Here is a 10,727-nt window from a genome sequence, read left to right on the forward strand (position 1 = left end):
TGGAAGGGCAGCCCAGTCCCACACTCTGTCACCACTGAATGGCCATAGAGGGGCAAAGCACCTCCAACACAGAAAAAATGCACTTTTATTCCTGCCATTTCCTTTTCATTAATGCTCATCACTAATGGGATGTCATTCAGGAGAACCAGAGGGCTGTGTCTTGACAGAAGGCAGTTCCCATGGTCTTCACCAGACATTGCCATGCAGGGAGGGAAAATATGGCCTCAGCAGTGGTGGCTTTAGAGCAGGAGGGAGCAAGGATAAGCCCTCAGCTAGTACTGAAATAGGCAGCAGAGGCAGTGATGGGAATAGGGTGGGAAGGGAAGGGGAAAGTTGTCTACTGTACAAAATCGCCCAATGTACCAGGTCCGTTCACACCATTGTGTCACACCTTTCACAGCACTCAGCTCCTGCTGTCTCATGGACACAGCTGGTCCTGGGCTGCCATGGAGCACCCTGCAAACTGCCCCCCCTCTGTGTGCCCAAACCTCCCTCCCCCAGCCTGGGCACCGTGACCACTGAACCCCAGAAGTCACTTTGGAGCAAGGAGGTGCCTCGGGCAGTGATGGTGAGAGAGAGGTAGTTCAGAGGGACCTGGCTCACATCCCAGGGAGGACATCCATGGCAACGTGGAGGGAGCAACCACCATGCCCAGGGAGCTCAAGAAGCTGAGCCCATCCTGCTACCAGCACCTCAGGGCTCTTTGTGGGAACCCCAACTTTAATATTGCTCTGTGTGGGAGGAAAACATCCTCTGCCTTTGACAATGTGATTACTATTACAATATTGGCTTTGTTGCCTGAGATCTCCTCCAATTGAAAAGAAAAAAAAACAAACCAGAAGCACAAACTGGTACAGGAAAATAACTGAGCCACTTCAGATAACTTATTGAACTGCAGTAGGAAGGAAGTGGAACCTGCTGCTTGACTAGACACTTAAACTTTCTGCTATAATCTCTTTGGTTTCCTTATAATTGATATTGCTTTTCTCAAGTTTGCTGTCACTGTTTCAACAACACAGGCATTAACAATTTGCCTGGAACTCTACACAGAGCCACTTTCTTCAAAGAAAGTACCCTAGTCACAAAATCTCTCTGTTGAAGTACTGCACTGTAAATCCATATCCCATTAACTTTTTTCAGCCATACCCAAGTCTTTTACCATTACTGGTTCTGAGCTTACTTGGATTTTGGTAATATCATTTGAGCTGCTGGAGTCTGTCAACATCAGGAGGCTCTTGTCTCTTGGCAGAAGGGAAACCCAGGATCAGCACAAAAAGTGCTACATTTCCAAAACTAACAGCAGTGATGCCAAAAGGTGGTCAAATTCCATTTCTGCTGCCTCCCCAGTTCTAACCCAGAGCCCACACACTTCAAGAGTCCAGCCCTTACTCCCAAGCACATAATTCCTTTAAAGATCCTGAAAAAGCAGCATGCATCAAAGTGCATATTTCAAGATCTTTGCAGAAGAAAGGCTCTGTAGAAGCACAATTGCACAGAACCTGGAGTGTTTCTCAGGAAAAGGAAATAAAATTCCATCGAAGCTCATTTAAATCAGCTCATCTTTTAATTGGTTCACACACAAATCTTGCTGCTTGTACACAAGCTCCTCTCTATGAAGGGATCAGCTCTATAAACTTTTGTGAAGAAAATCAAGAAGCAAATGATGCGGGAAGTCAAAGTCAAGTTGTACGATTACGTATCCCTAAAAAGGGGGGAGAAAACAGAAAAATGTTATGTTAGTTTATGCCACACACCCAAGGGGGCTTTGAGAGCCAGGTACCTCTGAGCTCTGCTTACCTTTCTTGGGACGATCTCAGGATTTATGATATCAAATAGATTGATTCCTTTTTTGTCCATCAGTGAAGTCAGAGCTGATCCAATGCCTGTGGAATCAGCAAACCCATCCAGTTACAGGTATGGCCCTCCCAGCTTGCTCCTCACCATGTGCTTCCACCCTGTCTGCCTGTTGCCAAAACCTAATTGTGCCTCAGCGCCCCACAACCTTTGGCCCAATGGAAAACTCACTTTTCCTTTCTCCCAGACATTTACAAAGGGTTCCCCAAGCGAATCCAGCAGAAATTCAAAACAGTGATGTGGTTCCCCCCCTCTGGGCTCTTAGGGTTATTGATGGATTTGTTCAGGTTTAGGGGATCTGCTGTTAGGCAATTTACAGAGTAGGTTGGCACTTCCCCAAAGGGAAAACTCACTTGAAGTTACTTCTGGGATCCCAACAACCGAGATCATGTTCTGCAGAAAGTTTCGTATGGATGGGTCATTCTGAAAGCCAGAAAATTCATACAAAAAAAAAATGCTTTAAAGACATCATTTCACCTCAAGTGGCTTAGAGAATACTTTTTTCAAGGACTTACCCCACTTGGATCAGCTGTGCATTTCAAGACTTTAAACTCTATGCTGAAGGGAAGGGGGGAAAAAAAAGGGTGAGGGGAAGTCACCTAGGGCTGCAGAGATCCTCTTTTTGTGCTGCTTTTAAGCACGGGCCAAAAAAGGCAACAAAACCCTCAAGAGACCACAGTACTGACCTGGAGTCCAAAGGCTGCAAAATGAGTTTCTTTTCCACATAGGCAGCTTGGATAGTGACCGTGATTTCCTGCAGAGAGAAGAACAGCAGGGTTGAGGCATAGTTCATCTTGCCTTGTAGCAGGGAGTTGCATTTGGACATTTTGGTTTGCTTTTCTAGGAGCCGGATTTCAACATCCTTCCGGCTCCGAGGCAGCCGGGGCTACCACGGGTAGCCAGCAAATGTAAACCAAATTAAAAAAAACAAAGCAATCTCTGGTTTCTGGTCATTTAGGCTCATTTTCTTACTCTTGCCTATGTGCAAACATTCATTTAAAAGGAGAATTTGTGATGCAGTTGCAGCTCACAACCAGGATTCTGGCAGTCCAGGAGCAGATCACATCCCAGGAGCCATGATTTTATGAACCACCTCTAGTTCAGTGCTTCTGCAATTCCATAATTTCAAATCCTTGAAATTTATGTCAAGATATCACTTGGAGTGCAAGAAACAGCCTTGTGTATTTTCCTGTAATGACCTGCTAATGTGGGATACTTGCTGAGTATCCCACAGGAAGGGAATTATTCTCAATTACAGTTTAACCCTTTAAATTAGAGAGTCTGCTTTACCCTCAGGGAGAGATTTGCATTGGTTTTGTGTCCATGCCAGCCCATAATTCCAAGACTGGACAAATATACTGCTTTCTTGTGATGTTACCCATGACAGGAAAGCTCCTGGCATTTCTATTTTTTGCTTCCTTAGGTTCAGTATAAAGCAGTCTGGGGTAAAACACAACGTAAGCAGGAACTTTCATACATGCATGCATAGAGGAAAAGTTTATATTTTGAGCTTCACGTTTTTCAGAGGTGCATCTTCATTTCAGAGACAACTATTTTCTAAGTGGAGGCCAGAGCTAGAATTAGGAAATGGGGAGATTTCAAAATAAATCCATTCCCATGGTGCCTTCATTCTCTCCTAAAACATCTCAGCTGCAGGGGTCTCCCTGTGTCTGATACAGGTTAATGGGGGCTCATCAGTGCTTTGTGCTGCTTTTACCACCTTGCACATCGGTGATGGGCTGGCCTGATAGAGGAGGCATTGAGCCAACACGGTCACTATCATCATTCCCAGCCTCAAATGCCAAGGGAAGAAATGGGAATGTTAAAAGGAACTTATATGCCTTCTCTACCTCCCGTGGTTTAGCCACCCACCCTTCCCAGAGGGCTCCCTGCACACCAGGAGTGGTCCAGATTTGGGACAGAGCCTGCCCCAAGATCTTCACAGTCAGGAGACCCAAGAACTGACCTTCTCCATGTACAGAACCACCAGAGACTCTCCTCCTGCGGGAAGAATGCTGACCTCCACTGCTACCAAGCACTTCACGACTGTCCCTTCAGGCTGAAGAGAAATTTGGGGCTGGGCGAGACTCCACACCTTGGCCACAGAGTCATTATAGGAGGTGCCTTGAAAAATCTGGTCAAGGAGCAACAGATGAGTCAGACTTTTCCCATACCAATTTCGTGCCAACTTGCCACACAGCTGCATCCCTTTTGTAGTCCCCAGTTCCTCCTCCTGTTCATACAAGCTCAATAACTCAGCCAGGTTTTAGGGAAGCTGTGCCATCACGGAGGGTGGAGAAATCCTCCTTGCAGAGCACAACAGTTTCTCCATCAGTCCCTGGTTTTCCCCATCAGGCCCACCCAAGACTCGAGTTGTCAAGGGAAGGACCCAGATGCAACAGAATCCATTTGAAAATTCCTTATTTGACATCCAATGCTCAGAATAGGACCAAAAGTTACCATCTGCACCGCCTTCTGCTGCGCTTCCGTGTCCTCCATTTCAAAGAGTGCCTGCAGAGACAAACCAGAAACAGACTGTGGAAAAGCAAACCACAAGGTTATGGTTAGCCCTGTGGGCTGGATGGGACAGGGCACTGAGGTGTGGCCTGTGCTCAGTTCAGGGGCATGGCTGAGCTTCCCTTGAGCTCACCCCTTTTCTACCTTGGTGCTTCCCCAGAAAATCATGTTCCCTTTACGGTTCAGCTGACAAGTTTTCTGTCAGCTCATGTTATCACTCCAAGGGTTATCACTCATTGCCTGAGAGAACACTCTTGATAAAAGGGCACCAATTTCAGCATCACATGTAGTGGCTGACTATAGATTGCTATCTTCTACAGAAAGTGGCTCTCACCAATACACGGTATTAAGAGAACTTATTACTCTCTCCCCAAAACATGAGTTAAGGAGGGAACCGCCCCTGAAATCACCTGCAGCTTCTCCCCTCTGATGGTTGATACCAGTCTCCCATCTAAGAAAGCTGCAGAGGCCAGAGAGCTGAGGGTGTGCTCGGACAGCCAGAAGTAGAGCATTCGGGACTCGGTCAGCAGCGACGGGGAGAAAACAGAGTCGCTCAGGGTGCTGGAGTAGTTCTTGTACAGCACAAGGCCCTTCGAAGGAAAACAAGCACGTTGGCCACGAGGAGCAGCAGGGAGACAGAACAAAATGTCAACACCTGCATTTCCATTGCAAGGCAAAGGCCTGGCTGGCTGGACACAGAGCAGGGAGCAGGCTGGCATCAGCCCCCCGCTGCAGCACCTCGGCGTGGCAGCAAGGGACCAGCCCCTCCCAGCCCTCCAGCACAACCCAGCACCAGAAAACACTGGTCTTTGAGCAGCCTGGGTTACTTTACCTTGTGACGTGATTCTACGTAACCCGTTTGTATCAGGGAGTCTGCTGCAAGGGAGAGATCAACGATGATATCCTTGTCCCGGACAAAATTCGCTGCAGGAAGGAAACACAAAAACCTTGCACCAAAAATACAACCTCGAGCAGAGCTTGCAACAGTTTCTTTTAGGATTTGGTGCAGAAGGTGACTGGGAGTTGTAAAAGGACACAAGAATGGGACAGGGGTTCCCACTCTTTCGGGTGCTAGTGCTGATCCTGCTACAGCTCACTGACAGAGTTGCAACACTGGGAAATAGGGATAAATACTCTCAAGTTTTACATTCCACTGCTTTTCCCTGATATTTGGGACTGGGAAAATCTTCAGCAGGCAGATCCAAGTGCTGTAGTATCTCAGGCCCAGTACTCCAGTGTGTGCTCCTGTTCCAGCTAGCATCAGTCCTGCAGCTATCCTGCACAGCTGGTCAGTGTGTACTGAAGGAGAAATTCCTTATGAACTGCGTCTTTCAATCTGTGCAATCACCCTTAAAAACCAACCTGATGCAGAAAACTCAAAACATAACATTTCTAAGGTTTACTTTGCTGTTGTCTGAGGGCTTGGGATCTCATAAACATTTTTGAAGGATGTTTTTGGTGGATGCAGCTACTGCCCTACTGGAGCTCACATGTCGAAAGTTGCACTTAAAAGAAAGCAGAAAAAACAAGGATATTTACCTGCTAAATCAAGTACAAAATTTGCCAGCATCTGAGCAAGAGAATTGATTTCCTTGCACACCTACAAGAGGAAAAGAGGAAAAAAACTGAAGGCATGGGGTAGGATTTTGAATTGTAGAGCAGAGCTGGGCCTCTCAGTGAGATCTGGGGGCTGTTGGTCAGAGTCCAGCAGCACCAATGCCAGCAACACCTCTCACTTTGTCCAAGCTGCCTTTTTTTTGTGGATTCAATTTATTAGTCTTATTTTTCACAAGCACTAACATTACACTGCTACTATCTCGTGGGCACATGTGAGCAGAGAAGTGTGTAGCTTACAAAGCTACAGAGAGGTTTCCTCTGTCCTTACCTCCCTCTTGAGAACAAGCTTCAGAGTGAAGGAGATGAAATCTGTGAAGAGTTGCTTCAGCCAGCCTGGCCTGTGTAAGACAGGGAGCACAGTCAAGGACCAGCAGTGCTCCCTGTGGTGGGTGAGATTTGGGGACCAGCAGTGGGGCAATAAAGCTCGATTTTGAAGTGGGACTGACTCACTCTTTGTCTCCTTGGAGGTGTAAGGTGAGTTTGTGGAAAGTCAGGTAGCAGTCTGAGGCATCAGCAACCATTTTGTCCTCCTGGCACGCTGCATGGGATGGAAGAAAAAGAGAAAAAAAAAATAGCTAATTTGCTACTGAGATGAGAGGACTGAAGGGATTTATACCAGCTTCCTCCTCTTGAGCCGTTAAAACTATGAGGTCTTTGAGGGCCAGGTTGTCTCCCATCCTGTGTGCACAGGGTTCAGAGACCCACTCCCAGCCTCCCTATGCCATCCAATCCCCACAGAGGTGGGCAGAGCCAGCTCAGGGTTGCTGCCCACCACCCACACTCACAGAGACCCCTGCAGGCAGTGGTACCCAGCTGTCACTTACTCAGTTTAATGTCCAGCTGGAGGTCAATGGAAGACTCGATTTCAAAATCAACTGAGTGAAAAAGCCTCAAACTGTAATGGCAAGGAGAGAGGACATTTAGCAAACCATGCTGGGAGCAGCTTCTCCCTGACCACACGACAGCCACAGGGTGAGTTTTATAAACATCAGTCCTTGCACTGCAAGGACATGTTGCAGCTTATATAAGATACTCTACTCTGGCTGTAAATGATTGCAAACTGCTCTCTCAGCGGCACTTTGGACCATTAAATCCCTTTTTTATCCACTGAGACTTTATAGAGCAAGGAGGGGAGAAATCAGCTCGTAAGCTTTGGCCATCTTGCCTCCTCAGGCACAGTGAGGACAGAAAGACAGAAAGACAGACGGGCAGAGCAGTGACAGGGCTAAGCAGCACTGCTAGTACATAAAATCCTGTCTCACTTAGGCAGTGAGCAATGCTGGCATTGCCAGCGAGTCCGAGGGGTGCAGCCCCTCCACACCTACTTGTGTCATGGGCCAGTGCCCGTGGGCTGCAGTAGGAGTTGGGCTGTGGTGCTCAGCAGCAGGAGCTGGGGCTGTGGTGCTCAGCAGCAGGAGCTGGGGCTGTGGTGCTCAGCAGCAGGAGCTGGGGCTGTGGTGCTCAGCAGCAGCCAGCCCTGGGTACTTACAACCAGGCCCCTGCGTAGCCGTAGGTCAGGGTCCCTTTGAAGGAGGCCGTCACGTTTTTAATGGCAAGATAAATGGCATTATTTTCCTTAAGCTCCACGTCACTCTTCTCTATGGACAAGTCATTGACTTGGATGCTGGAAACAACAGAAACACAGTTTGCCTGCAAACCAGGGCTCTCTTCTGTGGTTGGGCGAGACAGGTTTGCTCCCGAGGACATGGGGGCTCTAAGGGACCTGTGCAAATGCCAGACTCAGAAGCTTTTGCAAATCCCAGGGGCCAGGCACAAGGAGAAGTGGTGCTTTTGCTCAGCCTCGGTGCACTGCAGCTCCCTGGTGATGTTTGGAGGTGGGGGAATGCTTTAATCAGGAAACACGGAGCAACACAACCCTGTTTTGCTGCAGTGCTCTGTGCGACCGCGGTCATGGCAGGAAATCTGTCCCGCTAAGGTACCTCTACATTTGTTGCCCCCAAATAAAAGTGAGTAACACAGCGACACCCAGCCTGGTTTGTCACAAAGCACAGCCAAGTGACATCCTGCTGACAGGGGTGGCTCTGGCAGCCCCGGATGTGTCCCCTCTGCTACTCGATGTGCCTTGGGCACCATCTATTGTCAGTGGCCCAAGGTGCCCCAGCCTGCAGGGACATTGTTCCTCATCCCTGTTGACAGAGGTGTGCTCTAGATGCTGCCAGGAACTGCTGGATCAAAGCTCCCTCCGAGGCCAGTTTCTGCTCCCCTCCCTCAGCCCACATCCCCCCTGGCACAGAGACACGGAGATACTCACTTGGTCAGCTCGTAAGCCACCTTGCCCAGGAGACGCACAGACCTTTCCCCGGTGATATTTGGGAATTTGGCACTTCTGAAGGCTGCTTGGATGACCTGTGCTGTTTCCTGGTTCACTGTTGGTGGAAGAAAAGGGCAAAGATCCCAAACTGCAACCTGTCCCGGCCGCAAAGTCGGATCCGCACCCTGGATTAGAGCACTACACAGAAGGGTTTTATCCAAGGCTCTTCCCTCAGATTAAGGAAGCACTAGAAGTAGTTTCAGAGTAAAATAAAAAAATCCCTAACTTTAGCAGCTGATGGCAGCAAGGGACAACAGTGTGTGTGGTTCAACAGTCACCAGCAGGCCTGTTTCCAGGGAATCATGCCCAGTTTTCACACACCTTAGGAGCAGATTTTTGAAAGGTCGAGCCTGTGCTCATCCTTACACCACACAAGCCATTGCCTTTACCCCAGTGCTTTCCTCTGTTGCTGCTTGCTTGTATTGCAGTCAGCTCTTGGGTCTCCAAAGGAAAACTTCTGATACTCAAGTTTTCATGCCTGTTTTCCTAATGTTATCCAGCCCATTCCAGCCTCAGGCATGTGGTTCTATAGGATTTTTTTCCTTCCAGAAATACCCTCTCTTAGTTTGGCCCAGCATCCTTTGTCTCCATGTACCCCTGTCAGAGAGGATGGGTCAGAGCTGTTCCCACCCTTCACAGAAGAACTAATTATTCTTCCCCCACCCATAATGCCCCCAAATCCTTGCAAATAAACCCACAGCAGCAGAGAACCTGCTTCACCCCCTTCTGCACACTGACCCCAAGAAATGAGATTGCAACAAAGAGAGAAATCAAATACACATTTTCTCTAGCTTTTCCATCATGCCAGCCCCCAGCAAAGAACAGTACTAAAACATTGGGCTGACAGGGGCTGGGGACCCTTTTCAAGCTCCTTTGAGAAGCTGTGCCTGTTCAGTTCAGGTGCCCATGCTTTTAACCTGTGCTCCCAGGCAGGTATTAATACATCTTACCAGATAAACTGTTTACCCAAGACCCAGGGAAGCAAGAAACCCCCTCACTTGGCTGATCTGTCCCTGACTTCTGGCAGAGATGGAGCAAACACAGCCCCACAGAGCAGGCACTTACACAGCAATGCCGCGGGCTTGGTCATCCTGCAGACGACCCCGGTGGCTCTGTAAGGGGAGGGCCCGAAGTCACAGGCTGCTGACGCATGGACAAGCACCAGCAAGATCCTGAAGATCCCCAGTATCATCCTGCCAGCCCAGCTCATCTTCAGCCAGAGTGGAGAGCGCTGATGAGACTGACTGATTCCTGGCTGTGGCAAAGGCGGCTTTCATACCTCCAGCAGAGCCCGCTCGACATGCCCACAGGACATGACCTGCTTCCTCCACTTATCAAAACCCATCACACATTTCCTAATCTTCCTATAGCTTCCTTAAGACTCTTCAAGTTGCTGGCTGCCTTCCTCCCTCAGCAGGCACTTGGGGCTGCAGGGCTTTGAGCCCCTGCCAAGATTGCTCTAACTCAGGACATGGATGTACCGAGGCGGGTGGAGAAAGCTGGAGGGGGATGGAGAGTGGAAGAGGATAAAGTCAAGGGAACAACCTCACACACAGCCTCCAGCCAGTTCATCATTTTCTCTTCATGCAGAAATATTCCATATTTTGCATTCCTGCAGTAATTCCCCAGCAAAGCCCTGTTCAAAATGTACCTACAACAATAACTGCTCTCCCTTCCACTGGTTTTAGACACATTGTGGGGAAATGGAGGCATGTTCCCGGGAAGGGGGTGCTTCCTGCTGCCACTGGGTGAACCCACATCTCCCACATCCCTGGAAAACTCCATGACCAGAGCGCTGTGGTGCTTTCTGCCTCTTGGCTGGATTTGTGGATGATCTTTGGTTTGCCACCTTCCCTGTGGGGAAGAACCCACTAAGCTGGAGCTTTTTATGTATCCAGACTCTCAGCTGCTATTTGGGGACTTCAGAGACCCAAGTTCACACCCACTCCTTGTGCACACCTGGCCTGCATGCCACTGTCCACCCCTGCACCTCTGTTATGGTGCTGGGGCCCATCCCATTCCCAAAACGAGCTCCAGGACAAAACAGAGCAGGGTTATTTCGTTATTTCAGCAAGGAGGCTCGCAGCAGCTCCCATGAACCATATTGCCAGCAAAGACTGATGGAGAAGGACAGGTGAGAACTTGTCAACTCCCCGAGCAAGACGAGGTGCCAGCCTCCCTGCTCTCCCTGGCAGATGCCTCATCCTATCCTCCCTGCACCATGTTTCCTCTGGGGACCCTGCTGTCCGGCAGCCCCCACCCTGCCCTGCTGTTTTCTTCCTGAGTTGAGAAGGTGAACGGCCTCGGGTACCCTGCGGGAGGCACTCACGGTCACTGACCTGCCGAGGGAAGCCGAGCATCTGCAGGCTTCCTCCGGGCTTCTGCAGGCGAGCAGCGCCGTGGCCAA

The 10,727-nt window shown here is 49.2% G+C and overlaps 1 protein-coding gene across 1 annotated transcript; it reads right to left on the reverse strand.

Annotated features, from left to right (window-relative positions):
- Positions 1 to 1,542: 1,542 nt before the first annotated feature.
- On the reverse strand, positions 1,543 to 9,548 carry LOC113985458 (cholesteryl ester transfer protein). Its single transcript, XM_027716255.2, has 16 exons — positions 9,386 to 9,548; positions 8,261 to 8,375; positions 7,478 to 7,612; positions 6,813 to 6,883; positions 6,439 to 6,526; positions 6,257 to 6,326; positions 5,911 to 5,971; positions 5,204 to 5,295; positions 4,782 to 4,961; positions 4,315 to 4,365; positions 3,821 to 3,988; positions 2,541 to 2,608; positions 2,370 to 2,412; positions 2,208 to 2,277; positions 1,798 to 1,883; positions 1,543 to 1,702 (listed from the first exon to the last, which is right to left on the reverse strand). The coding sequence occupies exons 1-16, from the start codon at positions 9,528 to 9,530 to the stop codon at positions 1,628 to 1,630; spliced, it is 1,518 nt and encodes a 505-aa protein (XP_027572056.1). The 5' UTR covers positions 9,531 to 9,548; the 3' UTR covers positions 1,543 to 1,627.
- Between the last annotated feature and the right edge of the window lie 1,179 nt (positions 9,549 to 10,727).

The sequence above is a fragment of the Pipra filicauda genome, unplaced genomic scaffold, assembly GCF_003945595.2.
Source record: "Pipra filicauda isolate LSUMZ 115617 unplaced genomic scaffold, ASM394559v2 scaffold205_size1947385_pilon, whole genome shotgun sequence".
Taxonomy (NCBI): domain Eukaryota; kingdom Metazoa; phylum Chordata; class Aves; order Passeriformes; family Pipridae; genus Pipra; species Pipra filicauda.

Excerpts from the sequence above, each read along its gene's own strand:
- LOC113985458 (XM_027716255.2), bottom strand. The coding sequence starts at position 9,530 with ATGAGCTGGGCTGGCAGGATGATACTGGGGATCTTCAGGATCTTGCTG. Across the intron at positions 2,609-3,820 it reads TGGTTCTGTACATGGAGAAG|GAAATCACGGTCACTATCCA; the intron begins GTCAGTTCTTGG and ends TTCTCTCTGCAG. Across the intron at positions 1,884-2,207 it reads GATCCCAGAAGTAACTTCAA|GCATTGGATCAGCTCTGACT; the intron begins GTGAGTTTTCCC and ends CTGATTCCACAG.